Source organism: Typopeltis vanoorti, chromosome 13, assembly GCF_054136105.1.
Source record: "Typopeltis vanoorti isolate ZY-2024b chromosome 13, IOZ_Tvanoo_1.0, whole genome shotgun sequence".
Classification (NCBI taxonomy): domain Eukaryota; kingdom Metazoa; phylum Arthropoda; class Arachnida; order Uropygi; family Thelyphonidae; genus Typopeltis; species Typopeltis vanoorti.
Genome location: NC_143561.1, coordinates 61,164,773 through 61,192,331, shown reverse-complemented (window position 1 = coordinate 61,192,331; position 27,559 = coordinate 61,164,773). Strand labels below are relative to the sequence as shown.

Here is a 27,559-nt window from a genome sequence, read left to right as displayed (position 1 = left end):
TTCTGCTGGATTTTGCAAAGGCATTTAAAAGAATACCACATGGAACTGTTATGCATATTAGAAGAAATGGGAATGGATATGACATTGTTTATGTAGATAAGGGGGTGACTGTTGAACAGATATCAAAAAAGTGGTATACAGAGGAGCAGAGTCTAGGAGAAAGCAGATGACTTGTGGTGTGTCTCAAGTTTTAGTGCTAGGACCACTACTGTTTAATTTGTACATAAATGATATTGGAAATAATCTGAAAGGTAATATTCAATTGTTTGCTGGTGATGCAAACTTAGGTAGAGTAATAGCTAATCAAGGTGATGTGGAGACTTGCAGAAGGAATTAAATAGTCTGTCAGATAGGCAAAGATAATGATGGTCAGTTTAATGTGTAGAAATGCAAAGTTATGAATTTTTATTATTATTATGATGATGATTCAGGCCTCCATGGAGTCAAAAGACTATTCATGGGAGGACTCATTCTAGAAAACACAAAGACTATCATACCACTCCTTGAACTCATTGACCACTCGTGCTCTCAACACTCTATCAGGCAATGCATCCCACGGTTCTACCATCCTCCATGCAAAGAAACCACTCCTCACCCTTTTGTCAAATTCCTTTCATAACTTCCATGGCCCTTTTCCTCATTACTTTCCTCTGTTCCACCAAGAGAAAGAACTCCCCAGTATCAACCTTGTAACCACCTCTAAAAAGTTTAAAAGTCTCAATCATATAACCTCTCCTCCTTCTTCGTCCACAAAACTCTGTAGTCCACATTCCCTCAGCCTATCTTCATAACCAACATTGTATAATCATGAAACCATCTTTGTTATCAGCCTCTGTACCCTATCCACAGTTAATATATCCCCTTCAAATCCTAGGGGCCAAATTTGAGAACAATAGTCCAAGTGTTGTCTAATCAGGGCTTTATACAATGGAATGACAACTCTTTTATATCTGCAGGTCAGGGTCCCTCTCAGTATTGCAGCAATCCTCTTTGTTACCTTTGCTATATGTTCCCTGAATTTCAAGTTTCTATCAATCATCACCCCCAGATCCTTTGCCTCCCCTACCCCCTCCAGTACAATTCCTCCAACAGAGTATGCAGCCTCTCATTGATGTATCCCAAACTTCAAGACTTTATATTTGCTGCATTAAATTGAAACTCCCATTCATTGCCCATCTGTCCAGTTTATTCAAATCCTCTTGCATTGCTACCACATCTGCACTATTACTAATAATCCTTCCTAGCTTCACATCATCTGTAAACAATTGAATATCCCCCTGCAATTCACTGACAATGTCATTGATACAAAGGTTAAACAATAGAGGTCACAGCAGTGGGCACCCAGAGGGGGAAAGGGCCCTGCTCTCCCCCATAAGAAAAAGGAAAAAAACACTTTTCCAAAAATCTTTTCCTGATTAAAATTAATTTTTTTATTTATGTTATGGTGTGTCTTCTATACTACTTATGAATTAGTGGTCACATAAGGTGGGAATACCCTATAGCTCTCAGGAATCATGACCACTGTGAACACAAGGCGAACGAAGTAGTGCTCGGTCGGATCAAGAGCTGCTTCATTTGCCCGAGTCATGTATTGGCAAACACTGCAGATGCTCAGTCATAGGTCATATGCAATGCGTAGTGTATATTCTCAAATTGTCTACCCAACTCGTCCTGCCCCAAGATTAAATCATGAGTGCTCCCCCCAAGATTAAATACTGAGTGTGCCACTGTGTCCCAGTACTGTGCCCTATCGGACCCCACTTCTAACCTGCCCCCCCTTGATATTGTTCTCCCATACACAACTCTCTGATTCTATCAGATAGCCAATCCTGAATCCAATTCACTAACCTCACATCTAAAACCATGCCTGCAACGCAAATATCAGCTTATCACATGCTTGTAACGTAAATATCAGCTTATCATATCAAAAAAAATGGCAGAATATGCCTTTCCCTCATCAACTGCTCTTATCACTTTATTATAAAACCCAGTCATATTACTAAGCAAGAGTGACCCTTAGCAAATCCATGTTGACTCTCACAGATAACATTATCCTCACGTGTCCAAAGATGTATATGGTCTCTCACTAATTTCTCCAAATCTTAACAACTACTGATAAAACACAAACTAATCTATAATCTGACACTTCCAGTCTGCTACCACTCTTATGCAATGCCACAATCTTACTCTCCTTTCACTCCTTGGGTACCTTTCTCTTGGTCGTACTTTAATTGAAAAGTGAAGTCAAGGAGCTATCAGTTCATTAGCACATTCTTTCAAAAACCTGTGGTGGAATTCCATCCAGTCCCACTTCTTTATTGACATCCAGAGTACTCAGCATTTGAAACACACTCTCCTCTTGCACTTCTAAACCTCGTGCCTTCCCTACTCCTCTAGTATTAAAACCAGGATGAAATACTCCAATAAAGTGTTCATTAAACAATCCACTATGTCCTTTGCATCAGTCACTCTATTCCCATTTTTATCCAACAATGTCATTCTTCCCAATCATTTCTCCTCCTACTAGCCACATAACTAAAAAATTCTTTAGGATTTTCTTTGGATCTCAGGGCCAATCTCTTCTCATATTTCAGTTTTGCCTTCCTTGCCATACTAGTCATTCTCCTGGCCTGAGTCTTATATTCTTCATGCATCTGCTATCCACCCCTCTCCTTATTCCTCTTCCATAACCTGCAGTTCCTGTCTAATATTGTTAGTCATCCACTTTACACCAAATCAAATTGTGTGCTCTTCTTCACTCGTGGTATACAGCTTACTATTGCTTCTAATAAATATTCCTTCACAATTTTCCAAGCACTAATGATATCTTGCTATTCCAATTCCTCTCTTCATGGAACTGCCCCAAGTTGATATCTAAGACTATTATAATCACCTGCCCCTTATAATATCACATACATTCCTCTCTCTTCAATACTCCTGCATGTCTATTCATCTTCCAAGTCAAAACCACATGGTCGCTCTCACCAACTGAGAGCAGAGATGCCATCACAGTTATAACCAGCTCTTCTGATGCTATGACCAAATCCGAAACTCTTGAACCTCGTGTTCCTTCCACTACATGTTGCTTAAGACATTTATAACTCAAGAATTCCATTCCCTTATTACTACATGCAGTTTCCTCTTCCTAATTTATACTGCTATAGTTAAAATCTCCTATAACCATCATTGTATATATATTCATTGTATATATATTCAATACTATATACTTGTACTTTGGCAAGTACAAGTATATAGTACTTGTACTTGCCAAACTCAACTGCCTAAACATTTCCTGATCCTCGCCCTCTATGCTCCCTCGCTTGTAGCAACACTCCACTAAATATCCTGTCTCTCCCACCTCTACTTCATACCATATGCTTTCAAAACCAGTAGTGCCAGTGCCCTCCAAATCCTCCACTCTGAGAGGTCATAAGTCATCACTTATCATAAGCAGTACTCCACCATTGCACTTTTCCTTCCTATCCTGTCGAAAAATGCTATACTCTGCTACTTCTATTCCTGTTAGTATATTATCTTCGATCAAGCACGTCTCAGACATCCCAATAATCTTTGAACTATGAGTAGATAAGGCTATCAGTACCCAAGTCATCTTCATCTCCTTTATTCCGGATACTCCTAGCATTAGTATAAAGAATAAAAATGTCACTGTTTATACACCTATCATTATCCCCCTCCAGATCTCACTGGATTCAGCATTACCTGATGTATCCCCAGCTCTTCTCCCAAGCACCTATTCCCACAAGAGGCCACCCCTATTGTCATCCACCCTGATAATTCTAGTTTCCCTGCATTGACACACTGACTCATTCAGAGAACAGCAATCTCTCCAGATGCTTATGTTCTTCATTTTAATGCAAGCAATGTCTCACATACAGTTCCTTTCTGTCCTCAAATGTTTCCCAAGAATCTATGTACTCCAAGCCCCTCTCTTTTGACACATTCTTGTTATCATACTATTTATTATTAATACCTTTCTCCTTAGCTCTTAATTATTATACCTGGGCCACACACACTATCTTCCCTCTCTGAGTCTTCTTCATACAACCTCAAGCATGAATCTCAGATCTCTTGCCACTCTATTCAAACTGCCTCTCAGGTCATTAGTGCCCACCATCACAATCACCTCATCCATCCTTTCACCCCGCTTAATTGCCATAGCCACACTTTCTATCGTTCCTCCAAGCATACACTCCTCAGGCATTCTATCTTGCATGCCACAGATCATTGAGTCTCCATACATCATACCTCTTACCACTCTGTTCCTTCCTTGCTCACCTGCATTCCTCACTCTCTCTCTCCTCCGACACTTTCTTCGTTCCTCTACTTACATGCTGTCCTGGCATCTCTCTATCCCTGATTCCAGCATTCCCTTGCATTTTTCTCATTCCCTCTCTCCTGCTGTTTCTATTCTCTCCTCTTCTATCACTCCCATAACTCTCTCACTCCTACTCTGATTCACTTTGCATTCATCGCTTTCATTTGCTTAATCTCTTCTTTCATGCTTCTCAACTCATTCCCAAAACATTCCACCTCCTCTTTCAGTGCATCTCTCTCTCTCTCTCTCTCTCTCTCTCTCTCTCTCTCTGCAAGCTATCCACTCTTGCTCCTCATTTATCCTCCAACTAAAACCATCTACAAAAACTTCACAAGGATTCAAACTTTCCACACTCCCCACTTTTATTTTTTCATTTACATTCTGCTTGTTATCCTCTCCCTCTATCACACTACTCGTCTCTCCCTATGGTATTCTTCCACCCCTGACACAATGCTGCCAAGGTCTGTTATACTAATCTCCAACTCATAAAGGCTCTTCCGATTTCGTACATTTTCTGCATATATGCACTCCCTGATCTCTCTCTCTCTCTCTCTCTCTCTCACCTGCCAGATATCCAACCACCAGGATGCATACATGCCACAAGCACTGCGCACCACAAAATCCCATAGTATACTATGCAAAATGTAGTCCTCCCTCAAATGGGAGAGGACTTGGTGACAAGCTATTGGTAGACTGAGCTGTGGCAGCCACCATCATTCAAATAGTGCATGAAGAACCAAGTACTCAGAACTACCCCAACTATACTAAACATTTTATGTTTTTTAAGTAAATTTCCCAAACTGCGAATCACTTTATGTTGTGTTATTTAAAGTAGAAAACTGAAATAAAAATAAAAAACTTATCTTTTTTCTTTTCTGCTACCTCTGAATGCATCCAACTCTGACCTCACCCTCTCAGTGTGCCACATTGATGGAACTGTACTCCAGAAAATAGATGAAGCTAGGGATTTAGGGGTGGTGGTAGTAGACAGACAGTTAAAGTTTAGAGGACATGTTGTTAAGATAGCTCATACGATTACTTGGCTATTGAAGAACATACTAAGAAGTATAGATAAAGAAGTTGTTATTCCTCCTTATAAGGCCTTGATACATCCACATCTGAATTACTGTGCTCAGATCGGGTCTCCTGGGTTTCTTGAGGATAACGAGCTGGTGGAGAGGATTCTGATCCAGGCAACTAGGATGGCAAGTGATCTGTGAATGTTCCCTATGAATTATTGAGGGTGTGTGGACTAGAGAAGTTTGTTGATAGGCAAAAAATATAGGATATGATAGAAACATGTTTCAGAACTTGGCTAGGGGGGGGGGCAAAAGGTCATCCTTGAAAATTGAAGAGGGTGGTGGTGATGAAGAAACGTATAAACAACTTGGGTTAGTGAATAAAGGAAGGATGATTATTATGGTGGGTGATTTTAATTATGGCAGTATAGATTAGAATGAAGAGATAACATTTGGAAATAAGGAAAATAAATTTCTTGGGTTCTTCAGAGACAACTATCTCAGGCAGAATGTAAAGGAGGTTATGCAAGGATCGAGAGTTTTAGACCTGATCATTTCATCAGAGGATGTAAGTGTGAGTGGGGTTTCACACTTTCCTCCAGTTGGTGAGCGTGATCATGACCTGGATTGTGACTGGCCATATGCACACTTCTATGATGAGAAGATTTACGTGGAAGTACAAGGCTGGTCATTATGACAAGCTTAGGAGACAGCTTGGAGCTATATCATGGAATGAGAAGTTGAGCAGTAAGGAAATAAATGCTGCTTGGGAACTCACAAAGTAATACATAAAAATGAATAAATGAATAAGTTACATGAAGAGTATAAAGAACAAGCATTACACTAAGACATTATACTAAAAAACATTATACTAAGATGATGTTAATGGATGAAAATGGTAGAATGGTAACTGCTGCAGAAGTCATTGTTGAGGTATTCAGTGATCAATTTATAAGGGTGTTTCATCCTCATCTGGATGAAATCATGAGAAACTTAAGTGTAGAGTACATAGGAGAGGATGGTTTAATTATGAATAAGAAGGAGGTATATGAGAAAATAAAAAAACTTGATGTCAGTAAAGTGACAGGATTTGATGATATATCATCATGCATCTTAAGGTAATGAGAAGTTCCAGGGAATTGTCAGTAATAGTGGCATGCCGGTTTAATGTGTCTTACAACAGCACAGGTTCCTAGGGAGTGGAAAGAAGGTAAAATTGTTCCACTTCATAAGGTGGTAACAAGGCTGTAGCTAAATTATAAGTCAATCTGTATATCTGGAGTTGTGGTGAAGGTACTAGAGAGATTGGTGAGAACTAGGATACAGAAATGGGTAGGTAGATAACAGTATTCTCCATGGTTGTCAGCATGGGTTTGTTAAAGGGAGATCATGTTTTACTAACTTCTTTATGTACTATAACAAGGTGACAAATCTTGGACAAGGGAAATGCATATAAAGTGGTATACTTAGATTTTCCAAAAGCTTTTGATAGACTGCCACATGACAAACTGTTAAATAAATTGAAACAGTTGGGATTGGATAACAAACTTCTGAGTTGGATCAGTGACTGGCTGTCAGATAGGTATCAGAAAGTTGTACGTAAGGAGTGAGGTATTCCAAAAGAGAAAGGTCACTAGTGGTGTGCTGCAGGGATCAGTTTTGGGACCAAGAGTCAAACAAATGTTATGGCCTTACAGGAGGACTTGAATACATTGCATGAATGGGCAGGTAAGTGGACCTGTCAGTTCAATGTTGCAAAGTGTAAGGTTTTGAAATTTGGTAAGCAGCAATGTAATGGAAAGTATACACTTGGTCAGGAAACTTTAAAAGAGGTAGAGGAGATGAGAGATCTGGGATGATAGTGGTGGACGAGGACCTGAAATTCACGGGCCACATTGCACAAGTTGTGAAGACGTCACATTCCAAAGACAATGGAATGTGATGGATAATGGCAATTATGCAGAGGACCCTGGAATGCAGGAATAAAGAGATTATGATGCCACTGTATAAGGCCTTGATCAGACCTCATTATTCTGCACAGATTTAGTACTGGGTTTTCATGGTGATGAGGATGTCAGAAAGGGGTCCCGAGAAGATTCAAAAAAGTGGTCAGTGGTCTTTGGAACATAGAATACAAGGGTAGATTGAGAGAATATAAATTGTAAAGTCCCTTGAATAGAAGGAGAAGGGGAGGGGAGATATGATTGACACATATAAGTTAGTCAGGGGTTATCATTAGGTTGACATGGAAAAGATTTTGCATAGAATCTGGAACAAGAGGGCATCCTTGGAAACTGTATAAGAAGGGTGTGAGCAGAGAAGAGAGGAGAAGCTTCTTTTCATGGAGAGTGGTTGGTGAGTGGAATGCAGTGCCTGGGTGTATTGTGAATGTAGACACATTGAACTAGTTTAAGGCACAGTTGGAGGTTGGATGAGCATTGTGTGATAGCGTGTATCTCCCACAATGAGTGCCTGACTCCATGAAAGTCAGATGTTAAATAATAATAATAATAAAAATGCAGTCAGCAGGGGAATGAGGACTAAATTTTTATATTTTATAAAATAAAATATAAAATATAAAATATTATTATAAATATAAAATAATATTTACAATAATATGTTATAATATTACTGTAAAAAATATTATTACTCATATTATTATTATATGGTAACTGAAGACTCATCATGTGAGGTCCACACAAACTATAATTAACATAATATCCACCACACATCTCCTTGAGCTCATTTGATGAAAAAAACTATCACTACTACCTCTGATAACCTATTCCACATGGGTGATAGAGGAGAAGCATCTGGTGGACAGAACATCATGAGGACCAAAAGTTTTGGACTTGGTCATAGCATTTATCTAAACAGCGATTTCTTTGAATGTCCCAAACAAGGAAAACAGGCTTTTTTCAATAGAGGGATAAGGATGATGAAGAATTAGAAGTGAATAAAGAGAATGTATTTCAAATACTGAGTATGCTAGATGTCAGGCATGGGAACCTATGGAATTTTTCCACATGTATTAAGGGAATGAGCAGCAGAACTTACTTGCCATTAACCTTGCTGTTTAATGAAAGTCTTACAATGGAGAAAGTTCCTAGAGAGTGAAAAGAGTGTAAGACAGTACAATGGCTATTGCATAAGGCTGGTAGTAGCATGGAGGTATCAAACTATAGGCTTTCATGTATTTCTTCTATGGTTGTTAAAATTTTGAAGAAATTAGTAAGAACTTGTATACAGAATTGGGCAAATGAGGGCAATATTATTTATGCAGGTCTGCACGAATTTGTTAAAGGATGCTCTCATTTTAGTAATCTTGTTAGCTTTTACAATAGAGCAGTAACAAGGGAAGTAAATAAGGATAAAGCATACATTGTCTTTTTATTTTTATTTTTTTTTTCAAAGGCATTTAACAGGATGCCATATGACAAGTTTTTTTAGTTTTTAAGTTGCAACTTTGGTTTGGATATGAGATTAGTGGATTGGATTAGTAACTGGCTTTATCATAGATTTCAGACAATTGCATATGGAAAAGTAGGAAGGTAACAAGTGGAGTTCCACAGAGTTCAGTACTGGCACCATTACTGTTCAATCTTTATGTCTGTGATATTATCATTGGAATATAGTAACATAATCAGTTGTTAGCAGATGATGTGAGTTATGCTTATAAAAGGGGGGGAGTCGCGACTGCATACCACGTGTTCCCGTTACTAAGTATTATTATAGTGATAGTCATTGAAGTAGACATAAGAATCAGGAATTAATCACCGGCTGGCGCAGTCATTTAAAATTAAATAAATTTGCTGGAAATAACTCCTGGTACAAGTAAGAGGAAAAAAACAAAATAAGGAACAAAGGAATATAAACATTAAAATTTAAAGAAAATACAGAAGACGTAACATATTATTATTATCACGTGACACCTCCAGGGAGTCCAAAGACTCATTGAGGGAGGGCACCTACTCTACAACGCTCTGCCTCCATCACTCATTTCACCAACTACAACGAACTACAACTACCATCATCTACACCAATGCCATCTACTGTCCATCACCACCACTAGTATTTTCACAAATAATCATAAACATCCATGCCCACAGCAGGATTCAAACCTGCAGCCTTTTGGTTGGAGAGTAGATATGCTAACCACTCGGCCAACCAGGCCGGCAAATTTATTATAAGTTACAAAAAGATGTAGTGAGTAAGAAGTGAGTTTATTTGTATAGAGTGTGGTAGGAGCATGGAATGCATTGCCTGGCATGATAGTGAAAGTGCAAATAGTGGATGAGCTTAACAAGTAATACAATTGCCATCTACTGCCCATCACCACCACCACTAGTATTGTCACAAATAATCACAAACATCCATGCCCACAGCAGGATTCAAACCTGCAGCCTTTTGGCTGGAGAGTAGATATGCTAACCACTCGGCCAACCAGGCCAGCAAATTTATTATAAGTTACAAAAAGATGTAGTGAGTAAGAAGTGAGTTTATTTGTATAGAGTGTGGTTGGAGCATGGAATGCATTGCCTGGCATGATAGTGGAAGTGCAAATAGTGGATGAGCTTAAGAAGTAATACAATAGACTTTGTGTTGTCTATCACTGACCTCCCACAATGAGTCTGATAACTCCATAGACGGTCTTCATGAAAGTCAGGAAAGCAATCATAATAATGTTAATAATGGTCTGTTCCAAGGCTGTCCTGAGGTTTTGCAGGGCCTCAGGAAAACGTTATTAGTGGGGTCCCAAAATAATTGCAAAAAAGAATTTTTTTATCAAAAAATCATATAATTTTATATTTTAAATTTCATGTTTTTTTTTAAACCTAATTTGCAAACATTAAATACATATAGTTATATACTAAAATATTTTCCATATCAATACATCTCTAAAATATCAATAAGTCTATTATCAAATTTTCTTAGAAATTTGAAAGTTCTGGGTCCCCTCTGAGAGCAGGGCCTCGGTTTGAGGCCCGAAAACTGATGTCTGAGTCAGCCCTGATCTGTTCAGACTGTATCACAGATATAGGGGTTGGGAATAGTTTTGTGTATGATCAGGGGTGCACTGGCCATATGTGCAATGTGTGCGATGCACACAAGTGCCAAAGAGGAGGAAATTCTTTTAAAAAAACGTTTTTTTTAAGTGATTTTTTATTGGAGGGGGGGGGGGGGGGGAATAGGGATGCCAACTAAAGTTTTGCACACAGGCGCCAGACACTACTGGCTCGCCCCTGTGTATGATATTATATGACAGATGTGGGAAAGATAGGAGGCAAGTAATATTTGTATGCATCATAAAGGTTGTCACCCTGGAGTAAAATGAGTTGCAAAGATAACCAAGTTCTGCTGCAAGAGAACAATCATTAGAAAAAAATAGCCCATGCTATGTGTGTGTTTTGAGGATGCCATACTACTGTGATGGATGATAATGAATGATGGGGAGATGACAACGGTCAATGCTATTAACTAAAGATTGTTTTTCTTTTTCTTTTTTTGGTAATTTCTTTGAGCCAAAATAGCTTTTTAAACTAATTTATATATATTTTTTTTTTTTTTTTTTTTTATTTTTTTTTTTTATTTTTGATACGTAGTGGAAATTCAGATAAGTAATCTAAGTAAGAATTCTCCTTAATCATATGAAGGGAGAAGGAAAATTATGCTGTAGTATAGCTTACCTTATAAATAAATTTTTAAAAAAAAATTGAAATCACAGCTTGTTGATGGGGGTTGTGCATAATTTAGTTTTCTAGTGTTTGCTGTGCAATCTTATTAAAGTAATGCCTCCCAAAATATTAGGAGTTACTCTTAATACAAAAATGGAAACCGATTTTCGAAATATTAAAGGCATATTCTTTTAATCGTGAACTAGTGCAAGAAGTTTTCAAGGTAATTCTGAAACACAAGATGCTACTTCTTCTCACGACTGAAGCGACCACGTATTCATATTAAAATTCGAAGTTCTTATTATTATTATTATTACATGACACCTCCAAGGAGCCCAAAGACTCATCGTTGGTGGAGCGGACGGCAATCCGCTTCACCAACTACACAGAACCGCTAATACTATCATTATCATCTGCACCAACGCCATCTACTGATCACCACCACCACTAGTATTTTTTGTCTGTAAATTACGTGTGTACTCATGGCCAACTTAATTTTCAGACTGCGCTAGGTCTTTAAGCTAGTGCAACAACAACAACAAAGTTTTCTGATGCGAACTGCTAACATGGGATGTATGCATCATAGAGATTGTTTACCAGTGTTTAAATTTTTCACAATTCTCCCCACTCCCCTTAAGTTAAGATTAAATTATATAATAAATTATTTAGAAAATAAGATAATAATTTTATTTTCACTGTGGTATACGAGTTATTCGATAGTTATGGATGCTCTACACTGTAGAGTCTACAGGACTCATTATACATTAAACATTTTAATTATACGAGAAAGCTAGTGGGAATAGCTGCATCGTTGGTAGAAGAAAATACTGAATAACACATCGGGATGTAGTTAGTTGTCTAATAAGGGGAAAAAAACGTTAAGATCAAGGTGCATTTTTTGTTTGTGGCATTCCCTAAAGTATGTTCAGTTGAATGGATTCCTTTTTGAACCGGAATTACTAGTTTGCTATATAATTATTATTATTATTTTAAAAAATCCTATAAAAACTTTTATTCCCTTGGAGAGTAGGCGAGGTCGTTTTACCCCTAACTTTTCAAGACTACGAGAAAGTCTATCTCCGCCATTAGCCAAGCAAAAATAGGAATCAGACCATGTAAAAAATAAAATAAATCAACTAAGGTCTTTTGTTTCCGTATAGGGAGTAGGCCTATCTAACTTTTGGAGACTGAATGGGCAGTTCAATCTCCACTGATAGCCAATCAGAAGCTAGCTCAAGTCTCACCAATTTAATTGGCACGCAGTGAAGAGAGTGCTAACAAGTGCCTTCATCTCATTGTCCCCAACCCTAACACAATGTCTGAAATAGTGTTGGTTCTAAGGTCGATTTTCTTGAGTTTACAGAACAAAACACCCTAGTTTTCGGAAAAAAGCCCTCTTGCCCATATCAGAGATCGACTAATTCGGGAGCTGGTCGAAAAAAGCTTAGAAAATGTTTCACTAGTCGACAACTAGATTTGAAACCAAGTCTTCTTTCTTGTGGTCAAGCGTCGTGAGTGCAAATGTCACTTCCACTGAGCTATACAGACCAAAAGGCACAAAACACACTCAACTGACCTATGTCCTGTTATACTAAATCTGTTACATAAACTTAAAAACGGGGTACATACCTGAAACACTCCAGACTGCATTAATTACATTCATACTTCAAGAAAAAGAAACATTATAAGTAACTACAGACCAATCGCCACATTGTCGGTAATCAACCAAATTATTGAACATATTGTGTATTGCAAACTCCCCACATTCATAGAAAAATTTCATAGACCTTATAAACGCTGCGTTAGATAAAAACACAATCGCATTAGTTTGTATTAACACAGTCGTATTAAACATATCTAATTACTCCGAAATATGACAGCTGCTACATTTTAAACTAAATAACGGAATGGGAACAAGTGACTATTCCCCAAAAAGGACTATCAACATCTGGAGCATTAAAAAATACTAGCTGATCCTGCAAACTCATCTGAAGGAAGATATAGACAACGTAGATATTTTAGTATTAATAGAAGTATCCACAACAGAAGAAGAGGCAACAATTTACCAAATGCCAAACTTTCAACAACAAAAACACTGCAGAGAAACTAAACGAGGAGTTGGAAAATATTTAGCAAACATAAATTAGAAGCAATAGAAATAAACTATAAATTAGAATATGTGGAAAATACATGCATCGAAGTTAAAAATATCAAACAAGAGAACTCCTTAATATTAAACGCAATCTACAGCCCATTCAATTTAAGCACCACAAAATTTCTTGATGAATTAAGCAGATGGCCTTCTACCACGGAAGAAGGCATCTCAGAATACCTGATAATAATAGGTGACATAAATATAAACATTACGAGCATAAATAACAACACAGCACAATAATATACACGAAAGAAGATAGTCAAAAACACAATCGTTCCCGTAGTGAGCACATAAATATACGGGCCCCTACAAACGGCTACACAGCAGCGGTCATAACGTGTTAACATGCAGATCATTATGCCACTTGACTACAGCTGCATACTGAACCAGACGCCTTAAAAATCACTGAGACCACAAAACAGTATAATAGCACCATGTACCAAACGATAGGAAATAACGAAATCGGAAAAATAGACTGGATGCAGATAGCATCTTCACACTCTGCAGATGCTGAGTTTGAAGATGCTATTTGCATCCAGTATATACAGTACTATCCTTAAACTTAGATTTAATAAAATATATAACAAAGCATTACCAAAAATAAAAGTTCGCTCGACAACCAGACGGAATTCATGGATAATAGAAAACATATTAATAAATATAGAAAGGGAAAAAAAGGTGCCCAATGGAAACAACTTAAGAGGTTGCTAACAATACAGTTTTACAAGCTGAATACAAAAGAAAACGGAATTACTTAACAACACAGATCAAAAAACAAAACAAAGAAAAAGCATCTGCTGATGCCTTTTATTCCCGTATAGGGAGTAGGCGAGGATGTCGTGTTGCATATTAGACCTATGGAGACTGAATGGGCGGTTCAAATAGTTGGCACAGTCTATCACTAATTTAAGCAGTCCGCAGTGAAGAGATGTCACAACAAGTGCCGCCATCTCGTGGTCCCTCACTTTACACAATATTTTTAATGTTTAAAATAGTGTGGGTTCTACGGTCGATTTTCTTGAGTTTACGGGAGAAAAAAACCCGCTTGCCTGTGTCAGAGATCGACTAACTTGGGAATCCGTCGAAAAAAAAAAAAGGTTTAAAAGGTTCCTCTAGTCGGCGGCTAGAATTGTAGCTTAGTCTATCTTCGGGCGGTTTAACGCTGAGGAATGCAAACACCACTTCCACTGAGCTACACAGGCTCTAACAACAGATTAGAACTGCAAAAAAAAAAAAAAGAAAAAAGAAAGAAACAAATTAACAACAGCTCAAACTGACATAAAGGAAACTTGGTACCTGATCAATGAAATGCTGGCAATACACACAAAACCACTGCCTCAGAAACAGTAAAACACAACTTTGCTCGAATCCAAATCCCTCAGACACTTAGCAAACAGCTTTAATCAGTACTTTATGAACTCTGTCCAAAAGTTGTGGGAAGCATTCTCCCCTCACAGAAAGAAATATTCTCCACTAGGACCACGAGCAACTCAGTCAATGTGGTTCCCCACAGTAAAAACAAGAACTCTCACTTGCAATTCATCAAATTAACCTTAATACAGGACTAGGAATAAAAGGAATCAGACCAAAGGACATAAAAAAAAACACTCAACTAACCTATGTCCAGTTATATGTAAACTGTTAAATAAAATCTACAAAACGAGGTACATACCTGAAACATTAAGACTGCATTAATCACTCCCATATATAAACATCGAAAAAGAAACATTATAAGTAATTGCAGAGCTACTGCCACATTGTCTGTAATCAACCAAATCATGGAGCGCATTGTGTATACTCTAGGCATACATTGAAAAATTCCAAATCATCCCAAAAACACAATATGGCTTTCAAAAAAAAAAAAAAAAGGAACAGCAACACTAGTGGAAGATTTCACAGACCTAAAAAACAGAAAGCACATCACAAGGATCAGCGCACAGCAAACAGTTACCGGCAACTTGTGGAGTACCACAATGAGCTATTCTCTCTCTCATTCTGTTTCATATTAACGCACACGATATTATTCATCTTCCCCTAAAAACTTATATAGCTTTCAATAAGCAGGCGACATGGCCATGGTATCTATTCACAACAACGCAAACATTGCTCACACAAATATGCACACGACATTATTCTGATCACTAACTGGCTAAATGAAAATGGCACATATATAAATCCTGAAAAAAACAATGCTAATGATATTCAAAAAACCCCATACCTAACCCATAGAAAGTAAATATCTCATTATCTGATATCCATCTGCTATACACAAATCACTGATTCTTAAACTTCAGCCATCACACAGGTGAAAACAACATGTTATCTTGGACTTCACCCTTGAAGCTGATCAAATTTGAAATAGCCATACAAATTATCTTCTCAACAAACTCAGGATAATAGCAAGCAGAATACATAGATTAAATGACATTGCTCCGATATACATAATTTTATGTGAAAATACTTTTATGTGAAAATAAAACATTTTCACATAAAGTGTTATGTGAAAATGTTTTAAGATACGCAGTTACATCATACACATTGAGAAAAGTACTGGAAGAGAGAGGTATGAGACTGAGCAGAAGTAAGACAGAGTATATGTGTTGCACAGAGGGCGGCGGACAGGAGACAGATCTGGAGCTGGAAGGAAATGTCATCAGGAAGGTGAGGGACTTTAGATACTTAGGTTCAACAGTGGAAAAAGATGGAGGGGCTGAGAAGGGAGTGGGATGCAGGATACAAGCGGGTTGGAGGAACTGGAGGGAGATGGCTGGAGTGTTACGCAATAAGAGGGTGCCGATCAATCTGAAAGGTAAAATCTATAGGACATTAGTGAGGCCAGCCATGACGTATGCTATGGAAACTATGGCCCTGAGGAAAAATAACATTAGCAAGATGGAAGTAGCAGAAATGAGAATACTTAGGTGGATGTGCGGTGTGACCAGAAAGGATCGTTTGAGAAATGACTATGTGAGGGGAACAGTGAAAGTTACGAACTTAGGAGCGAAGATACAGGAAGCAAGGTTGAGATGGTTTAGTCATGTGATGAGGAGGGAGGACGAATATGTGAGAAGAAGGGTCATGAAGATGGATGTGCAAGGAAGGAGGAAGCGTGGGCGGCCAAAGAAGAGATGAAGGAAGCTGGTAGAAGAGGACTTGAGGATGAAGAACTTGGATGTGGTGACAGCCCAAGACAGGAGGATGTGGAGGAGACTCATTATCAATAGTGACCCCACTTAAGTGGGAGAAGCTGCAGAAGAAGAAGAAGTTACATCATATACATTCTGTGCATACTACAAACGTAACATATTACAACTGTTGCAAAATAAAATGGCAAAACGAATATTCTGGGAACAAAGAGAAGGGCCCACACTCATACGGGCAGCAAGGACAGAATGCAAAATATTTAAAGTAAAACAATTATACCACACACAGTCATACTAAAACATTGCTTCAGTCCAGCCTACAGCGTGACCAGAACAACATATCAGATAACATGACCATAGTCAACAAACTACATAACATATAAGTATAATAATCACTACGGAAAACCTACCGAAGCTTCTACATACCGGACATGATCAACAAACTGCCATTCGATGACAGAAATCTAGTGACGTACACAGAGCTGAAACAGGCGCTATATAAACATTATAGCGAAATTAAAAATTAATAATATAAGTAAAAATCTAAATCGCACCTTCTCGTGGTGCTCCTCTGGAAACACTGGGTAGATTCCGAGCAAGCTAACATCACCGGTAAAACATATTAGTACCAATCACCCAATATGTGTATATTAAATGATTACGAAAGGAAACGAGATAATATCAACTACTTCCACATAGATTTGTGCCTCAGCTGCTGATACAGTTACAGTGAATACCAAGGATCAAACCCTTCCAGGAAGTTCTAGGTTGAATAAAGGTTCAAGAAAGTGTGATCAAATTAAATTTTGGAAATGTAATCTCATCTTCTCAACATACAACGTACGGACACTCAAGAAAACGAAAAAGTTTTGAACTTACTTAGAGAAGCACAAAAAGTCGACATTGACTTTATATGTATGCAAGAACACAGATGAAGAACTGGCAATCATGAAGTGAATGAAACATCAACTGACAAAAAATTGAGATTTATTTATAACTCAGCAAACAATGATGGAACTGGAGGGGTTGGAATAATACTCAAGAAGGAACTAGCAGAAAAAAGTAACATCAATTGAAAAAGTGTCTGAAAGAATTGTTCTCATAACCATAAGTACCAACCCAAAACCGCAATAATATCCACATATTCTCCTACAGATTGTGCTTCACTAGAAGACAAATACTCCTCCTATAAAGATCTTTCTGAAGCTGCCATGAACATCCCAATTCACAACATCACACTCATTGGTGGCGATTTTAATGCTCAAATTGGTAAAGACATTGCCAATATGACTAAAAACGTAGGTAAATATATTTATCATGAAACCACAAATAACAATGGACATTCTCTTATGAACTTCTGCAATAGCCATAACATAGTAATCACCTAAACCAAATTTCCTCATCCAAAAGGAAGACTATGGACCTGGGAACATGTTCTCATTCCCAAATAGACCACATCCTAATCAATGGAAAGTGGGTCAAATCAATCAAGAACTGTCGAGCATATAATACGATTGAACTAAACTCTGACCACAGAATAATCAGTGTCTACATTAAACTTTCACTGAAAGCCTCTAAAAATAACAGGCCTACAAAGAAACAATATAACTGGGACAAGCTAAATAACCTACAAATTGCAGAATCTTTCCACAGCACATTAGAAGACAATATGGAAAACGTTCTTAAAGATCCAGTTAATGAAAAGTATAAGGGTATCATTGAAGCAATAAACATAACATCCAACAAAATTCTTGAAAAACAGCAACAAAAAAGACTCGGAAAAATAGATTATCCCTCAAACTGAAAAATATATAGATGAAAGAAATAAAGCAAGGAAACTCTACCCCTTAAACACGAATGAAATAAATAAAGACAAACTAGACATTTTAAATGACAAGGTCAATGAACTAATGATTAGAGACAAAGAAAATCAAATAAATAAATACTGCGAGAAACTTGAAAATTATAATAAAACTGGGGATACTAGAAACACTTTTCAAATGATAAATTATATCTGTCACCACAAAACAAAAAGAAGTAAATATTTATTTTTGTTTTGTGGTGACAGATATTAGTAAATAAAATACCGATAGCTGTCTACCGTTTTTGTCATGTATGACAAAAACGGTAGACAGCTATCGGTAAATTCGAACTTTATGAAAGAATGGAGAAACAATGTGGGATTTAATATCCCCTTAATTTAAATAATGTTTATATCGCCGAAATGAAGCCTATTTGCTCTTTATATTTAAGTAACTTAATGGTTGCACCTTTTTGACAACTCGTATAGCAGAGTATATAAGTTCTTTTCGCTATACCCTTTGGTATATATTTGGTCTAGCTACTCACTGATGAAGCCTCAAAAAAGGCTGAAACCGGTCTCGGTAGTGACCTCCCACCATAATGTAATAACTGCATACATTTCCTAGGAAATGTGTTTTTACATTATGGAAAATACCAAGAATAGCGATCAGAACTTTACCACCTTTGCTGCGAGTTGCCCGAGATTGTACTACGTACTAGGACTACTTGCATTAGCTCACGCTAGTAATCGCCGACTTTTATAGTTTACTATATTTGGCATGGAACTCTCTGATTCCAATCTTTGAGTTTCTTATTCGGTTTTAAAAGGGAATATTAAATCCAATGTGGGATTTAATATCCCCTTAATTTAAATAATGGAGAAACTACTTTCAAGAATTACTGAATGTTGATAATCCCCAACATTCAAGTCAGCTAGCAGACATGCATCTAACCACCACTCTACCAATAAATTGTGAAGAATTCACTGAAAAGGAATTAAAAATAGCAATAGATCAAACCAAAGCAGGAAAGTCACCAGGGATTGATGGAATCAGAGCAGCAGCTTTGAAAAATTCTGGATATAATACATTATCCAATCTCCTTGCCATAATGAATCAAGCTTTAAACATACCCAGTTTTAATAGAATGGATAATTACTATCCATTAATTTACTATCAACCACAGTTAAAATATACAATAGGATGATATTCAAAAGAACAGAACCTCACTTAACACCACTTTTAAGGAAAAAACCAAGCTGGATTTCAAAAAAAAAAAACGATGTGCAGTAGAACAGATACATTGCATCAGAATCATAGAAGGTTCACTTGATAAAAACTTACCACTCATTTTAACCTTTATAGACTTCAAAAAAGCCTTTGACTCTATTAATAGAGAAGCAATGTTTAAAATATTCAGCCCCTATGGTCCACCCTCAAAAATCATACAAGCAATTCTCATCACTTTATAAAGATTACAATGCTACAGTAATCTTTAAAACAGAAACATCTGAATCCTTTCTGGTGACAACAGGAGTCCTGCAAGATGTACTAGCACCTTATTTATTCTTAGTTTGCTTGGACTACATCCTCCAGACCATCAACACAGAATATCTTGGTTTTAACATTAGAACATTTACCCACACCATGCAAATAACTGATATTTGCTTTGCTGACGATGTTATACTTATTGGTACAGAACAAACAAATGCACAAAAAACATCTCAGTCCACTAGAAGCAGAGGCTAAACTTCTTGGTCTGCAGATTAACATCAAAAGTCCAAAGTATTCTCAATAGGTTATGAAAACTTTATACTTCACATTAACAATAAACCCTTGGAAAGAGTAAAGGATTTTCAATACCTTGGATCTTACATCAGCAATACAGAAAATGATATTAGAAAACGTAAACAGCTGGCTCTAGTCTTCCATAACAAACTCCGCCCCATCTGGAAATCATCATTGATATCATTAAAGACAAAATTAAGACTATACCATGCAACCAGTAGATCTATCTTCTTGTATGGTTCTCAGACCTATACAATAAGCACCAAAAAAACTACAGATCTAATTAACTCCTTTGGAACTCATACTGATCCTTGGTTACACTTGGATGGACTGTGTCACTAACTTTGCTGTGCTAAATCTGGCTAAGCAAGAAACTTGTCAATATAGTCAAAAAACTACATTCATATGGCTTGGACATTAACTCAGACATCCTGAAGTCTCACCCTTTTTGGAATTCCTCATCCTGTACAAACACCAAATAAGCACCAAAACTTCCTCTACTGCGATTGTCATCTTGACAATCGCAGTAGAGGAAGACCATGCAAACAATTTTGGTAATACATATGTGAAACCATCAATAGGATGATCTATAAAACTCCAACTGACATACACCAGTTAGCTCAAAATAGAGAGACTTGGAAGACCATAATTTGCAATATTTAATTTTTAATATATATATATATATTTTTTTTCCCTTTTCACATTGTATCATATTGCTAATAAACTATGATGATAAAATCATTCCATTATTATTATTATTATTATTATTATTATTATTATTATTATTATTATTATTATTATTATTATTATTATTGAACTGTGTGTTGTATTAATGCATTTATAGTGAATTATATGCGCATTCGTGCCAATCCAAATGTAAATACAATGGATAAATATTTAGGTAGTTTACAAAAATAAATAAATAAATCAGCTAGCACCTTTTATTCCCTTATAGGGAGTAGGCGAGGCCATTATACCCAATTATACCCGGTAGCCAATCAGAGTTACCTGTCCCATGTGTCTCACTCATTATGGTAGCCACCGATGAAGTGCCTGTCAAACAAGTGCTGCCATCTCTTGGTACTTAACCCTAACAAGATATGTTACTGTCTGAAATAATGTGGGTACTACGGTCGACTTTCTTGAGTTTACGGGATGAAAAACCCGAGTTTCCTGGAGAAAAACCCACTTGCCTGTGCCAGAGATCGACTAACTCGGGAACCGCCGAAGGAAAGTTAGAAAAAGTTCCTTCAGTCGGCGACCAAGCGCAGAGGACGCAAGCGCCACTTCCACTGAGCTACACAAAAATGTATATTTATATTTATAATGAATTAAATACTCTGCATTGTGTATTGAATCTTTGTACTGTATAGAAAATGTTTCATTGTATATATATATGTAAATACTTTGTATGATAATAAACCTTGTCAATTGTCAAAAAAAAAAAATATAATACACTCCGAATCATCTCAACTGGTTGTTCTTACTGCATGCCTCTCTCAAAATGGAAAGTAATCAGAATTAACTGTTCGTAATTTTTTTAATGATTTATGTAACCCATTATTGAATTATGAAACTGATAGTTGTTTCTTCTGAACTCAACAGGGCATTCTTCCGTATATTCCTCTGTGACAGCAACACAAATAGTGAACACATTGTGCAAAACGATCTTTTATATTACATGTTACATATGCTAACTGATGTTTTAATGTTTTTTTTTCTGATGCCCTTTCTAACAAGGAACACGTGTATATGAATTAATTAATTTTATATTTCAGACTATAAGAACACATAGACACGAGAAAGTTTATCAGTGATCTTAATAAGCAGATATTTTGATTAGAAACTTATAGATCATCTTAGTGTGTATCATACAGATTCCAGGAGTGGTCTCTCGTTCTCCTCCTGTCTCCAGATATCCTATGAAAAGTCTCATCCACGCTAACTTGGTAATTACCAACTTGTAAGTCTCGATCATGTCCCCCCCCTCTTCCTTCAAATCCACCAGGCTCTGTAATTTGCATTTTTTCAACCTGTCATCATATTCCACATTCCAGAGACCAGAACCAACTTAGTCGATTGTCTGTGAAACCTCTCCAACATCTTTAATTTTAAAAGTTACATAGCATTATTCAAAATACTGTGTTAAATAAATAAACGAATTCAATTGGTTATATAAAGACTGTTCAAAGCTCATTATTACAATTCAATAGAATCCATTAAAGTGCAACGTGACTTGTAGTTGTCACATGTCACACACACACACACACACACACACACACACACACACACACACACACACACACACACACACACACACACAAAGCTCTAAATAATATACTTTGTTACCAGTTTTTTTGCTGCTTCTACGATATTTCCATCCCCGAGTATGTTATACAAGTTCGGTTCCTCTTTATTCTTGTCATTTCTATATGTGACCTGATCAAATCCTTGTACAATGGAATCAAAACATCGTTTCTTCTATACGTCGGTGTTTTTTGCATTATTCCCATAATCCGCTGTGTCGTCCTCGCAATTTTAACAAAATGTCAACGAAATTTCATGTTCTTATCCACCACAACCCCCAAATCCTTCATTTCTTTCACCTCCTTCAAAATATCTGAAAACGGAACTTTTTCAAGCCACTTTAGTTCCTCTAATAAGCGAGCAGGTGGTATTTTTTTATATCACATGCCAACGGCTGGATTCGATCCCTCTTCCTGTTTATTGGAGAGTAGATACTAAACCACCACTTGGCCAACCTGGCCAACGTGTAATAATATGGGCGTTTGTAAACTTTTTCAGATGAAAGTGATTATTTTTATTTCTTTGATCTCTAGTTGATCTCTATTACAAGCACGTAGGGATTTTTTTCGCGCAAAACTAGTATTTTTAAACCAGCATTGAAAAACATAGACTGTATAACTCATATTATTTTAGACAACAACATGGTTTTGATCACGAATAGCTTAGATCACGAATAGTTTAGATCACCAATAAAAAGTATTAAAGGATAATAATAATAATAATAATTATTATTATCATTATTATTATTATTATTATTATTATTATTATTATTATTATTATTATTATTATTATTATTTATGATTTTGTCCTATATGACACTAGTACTTTGATCTTGCTTAATGGAGGTCTGAATTCTTATGAAATGATGTTTGGTCTTCTGAGCAGGCTTTCCAACTTGTAAAACTCTTAGAAAGTTAACATTATGTAATGTTACTAAATAAAGTTGAAACTTTTTTCAGGGAAACACCTCTGTATTTCATATAGCAAGCTTGTTTTATCCTATATATAAAGAGCTGTGTGTGTGTGTGAGGGGGGGGGGAACCATCTTGCATTACTGTCCTGGATAGGGTTAGATAATCTGGAAATCTGTACAGACCAAACATAAAATTTTTTTCAAGACACTTCAGGTCCAAATAAGTAATAAAGATTGAAGATCTGAAGTAATATGAAATTATGTTTAATCTCTGAACCGGCTTTCTACAACTCTACATTAAAAAATTAGAAATAAAATTTTTTATTGCCAGATTTACTTAAACTTACCAGCACATACTGGACAGCATTTACCCAGTGGGATATATTTTTGAGTTTCACATTCGATAGTCGGGCATTGTTCTGTTTCACAAACTGTGCTGCCTAATAGACACTTGCAGGTAGTACAGGCATCAGGACTCCATTCCTCCCCATTTCCATAGAGTACACCTTGATAATAACATGACGTTTCTTCTGGCCCTATGAAGAGAGTTTATGAAAATATCGATAACAGAATAATAATAGAAGGATTAAATAAACATGCATATTTTAGATATCTCCAGATTTTAATGGGCTCTCAGAAGAAGCAATTAAAAATGTCAATGAAATCCATAACAATATTAATAAAAACAAAAATTTTATTCGGGAGTGTATCTTCTAAGTAATACAATGACAATAGTATTACAAGTTGGTTTCTCAAGACTTGTCAGATTGTTTTGCAAGATTGAGAACATTTTTGTTTTTCTTCGCCAAATAAAATTCCCTTTTAAAGCTTCTCTTTCAAATAATAATGCTGCTTCCAATATTTAATGGCTTTTTTTTTAAACCTAGGTCCTGAGTATTGCACAGCAGATATTGATTGGAAAAAATGTATGGGTGCAATACATATATGCTGAAAGTAGGCAGGGAAATATAAACGATTGCTCGATGTTGTACAATATATAATTAATGGATTCTGATGCACTTCATTCGTTCACATATTTGGTGTCTTTTTAATATTTTAAAATGAATCTAAGCATCAATTAAATTCAATAATAGGCCATTCAATTACTTGCCTCTCTATCTCTAACACGAACAAACTAAACCAGCCGGAGAATTTCCCTCCCAGAAACCAGGGCTTGTCATTCTGCACACAGGCAAACCAGTCATGAGAACACAAGCAGTTTACATACAAAGTATACTTATAAGCATCGGGATAACCACCTCATCCTGGAATCATAGTTACGAGAGATCCAAGGTTAACTTGGACGGTTATGGGCACTTAAGAGCCAGTTAAGGACAGTATAAGAAAAAAAACAGATCAAACTTGTATCACAAACTTCTCAACTGTAAGTTTTCTTTTTTTATTATTATTTGTTCACGTTTAAGCACTAATACTGATTTTTTCTATGAATATCCGAAGAATAAACCCTGTCTATGAATAAATTAAACATCTCCTATAGAAGGCAGTATAAAATATCAGAAGATTCGTATTTCGAAATTCAATGGCATGACTTGACGAAGTCACATGTTATTGTCACATCTTAGTCACAGGATTTTATCCTCAAATGGTATTGCCCAAGTCTTAATAAATTCCGTTTAGGATTGATTCTTCAAACTTTATTCAATCTAGTTGAGAACAAACCAAATCTTCAGTTTTGGTTATGTGATCAAAGCTTCGAACACTTTACACTTCTTTTAAGGGGGGGAGGGGGTAGATGCCACCTTATAATCATACTTTCCTAGTTGGAGAAAATGCCTACTTGATCTCTGAGAGGTAGATGACTTCTGTCCCACCAGTGAAACCCAACTGCCCTTTTTAGTGGAGCGAGATGTGGCCACTTCCATGTCTGTCTGTCTTCTGAGTGGAGTTTCCAGTTTCCTCCTCTCCTTTCTTCTCACATGTATTTCCTGCATGTGAGGGAGAGATCATCTTCTTCATTTCAGGACACAGTAGTAAAGCGGTTTCTCGTAGCTAGCAGCTAGTCTAGTTAGTACATGGGACCGAATCCGGTGTAACGGGAATGATGGATTGCCGATCAACTGGAGAGAAATCCTGGTGCTGCTTACTCTGCCAAATCGTGCCAGGTGGAAGTACGACTACAGAAACATGCAGGAAAATACTGTCTGGAGAACAAGAAAAATAAAAAATAAAATAATAAAAATAAAATAAAAAATAAATATATATATATAATAAAATAAATAAGATAACGTTTTTTCTCCCCTTATTAGGGAGTAGGCGAGATCAGTTGATATCAGCCAGTAGCTTAGAATGAGCCTGTCCCTAAAAATGGAGATAATACTCAGCCATCAGGCTATCGTATTATTGCTCTAACCTCAATATACATTCTCGAACGTTACTAATAAGGTCATCCAACATCAGCTTCTTCGCTACCTTCGCAGGTAGCGAAGAAGCTGATTAGAAACAGACTAATCAGCGATCACCAACATCGATACTGCGATTCCCAGTCTATAGTAGGCCTCCTCACTAACCTTACCCAACTTTTGCTATAGTCCATGTAAAGATCTAGATATTATACATCCTATATGCAGTCGCTCCTTATATATCCAAAGCATTTGACTGAATATAGCATCAAGGCTTGTTCAACAAGCTATCATCTTATTTTCCCTCCTGTTCTTGGTAATTGGATTGCCAGCTTCCTCTCTAGTCATTTATTAAATGTTCCCTAATCATATTTATTTTTACAAATTTTGGTGTAGTCCAGATTCTGTGCTTTCGCCCACACATGTCCTCTTATATATATATCAATGCCTTCTCTCTCTCTCTCTCTCTCTCTCTCTCTCTCTCTCTCTCTCTCTTTCTCTCTCTCTTTCTTTCTCTCTCTCTAATTAGCTCCAAGTACCATTCTCATTTTTGAATTATTTTTCTCCTTCCATTCGTCATTCTGGAAACCTTGTAGTACTCAAATGATCCAAGAAGCTTCAAGATTTACTGTCTTAAGCATTGACACTCCCTCAACATTCTCAAGTGGGGTAACGATAGTTGTGTGAATTTCAATGCTATCAAAACACAGTACAGTCTTATTACCCACAAAAAAAATAAAAAAATCCTGTTCATCTCCTTACTTTTGACACTGTTCCAATATTTTTTCAAAATCAGTTTTCCCTTCTTGGAATTACTTTCACATCTCGCTTATTCTGGCATAAATATGTTACATCAACAGCCTTCTCAACCTATAAAAATCTTGGTATCTTTTTTGCTCAAAATACTATTCCTCTCCCCAATACTCAACCCCTAACAAAAATCTCAAATGTGACCAGTCTTAGTCTATTGTTCTCGCATTTGAAGTGGTGCACGAAAACCTCCCTGAAAATTCTTGACTGTGTAGAGAAGAAAAAATGGTAAGCTACATAATAAGTGACTACTCTCTTACAGATTTCCTCCACTCACTCTTTCATAGACACTCTGTTTCTCCATTATGCGTTTTATAGATACTTTTGCTTCTCTGCCGAACTAGCTACCGTTCTTCCACCTTCATGTAAGAACACGAGTAGTCACTAGTAAGCATCCATGCCATTTCAACTCTAAACATATCAAGCCAACTTCTTATCTTCTTCCATCCTTCTATCGACTTCTGTTCTTTGTGAGAGTCGTCCCTATACCGTTTTCTTCAATGAATACAACCCTCAGCTTTTCGAGAAACTTGTTAATAGATTCCTTCTTTTTCCTTAATCACTTGTGCATGAGATTGTTGTGTTATTGATCTTATAATTTATCATATATGGGTCAATATAAAAATAAAATAAAATAAAAACATTTCTGATGATAGTGATACAAAATAACTTGCTTGAAAACTGAGTCCCGACTTCTCTTCAAAAATTAATAGGGCTAAAAGAACTCTGCCCTTCCTTTGGAAAATAGAACGTGCTACAAATGAGTAATATACACAATAAATAAGAAAAGCTTCAATGATTGTGTTAATGTTGTTAGCGAAATCTTTAGAGCAATTCAGGATAAAAGCGTATGCATTTGAATTTGAAACTGAAAGGGATCTTCTAGTGATAAGCACAACAAACATGAGTATTATATTGAAAAAAAATGTGTGCTAAACTTTTGAAAAGAATAAAAGTCGAACGACTCTCAGATTTGAACTGCAGATACAGATATAAAAGCATCATTGGAGAAAAGTGAAACAGTCTCAAAATAAGACAAACCTTACGGTTTGTATGGCTAATTTTTGAAAACAAGATTGGTCGGAGACTTAACCGATAAAGCATGTGATGAAGATGACTGCAAGGCTATCAAAATAAAAACTCTGTGACAAATTCAGAAAACTAAACGAAGCAGTCCAGGAAAAGATGAAATTACATCAAAAGTTTATATCAAGTAATTCAGCATGTGCCCTCAAAAAATAAACAGAAGAA

The 27,559-nt window shown here is 36.6% G+C and overlaps 1 protein-coding gene across 1 annotated transcript in view; it reads right to left on the bottom strand.

Annotated features, from left to right (window-relative positions):
• Positions 1-27,559, bottom strand: part of LOC150100214 (uncharacterized) — an 850,396-nt gene that overhangs the window by 809,509 nt on the left and 13,328 nt on the right. Inside the window, exon 2 of the mRNA XM_090402345.1 lies at positions 23,486-23,674. Within this exon, the coding sequence (XP_090258471.1) occupies positions 23,486-23,674 (189 nt within the window). The remainder of the gene's footprint in view (positions 1-23,485; positions 23,675-27,559) is intronic.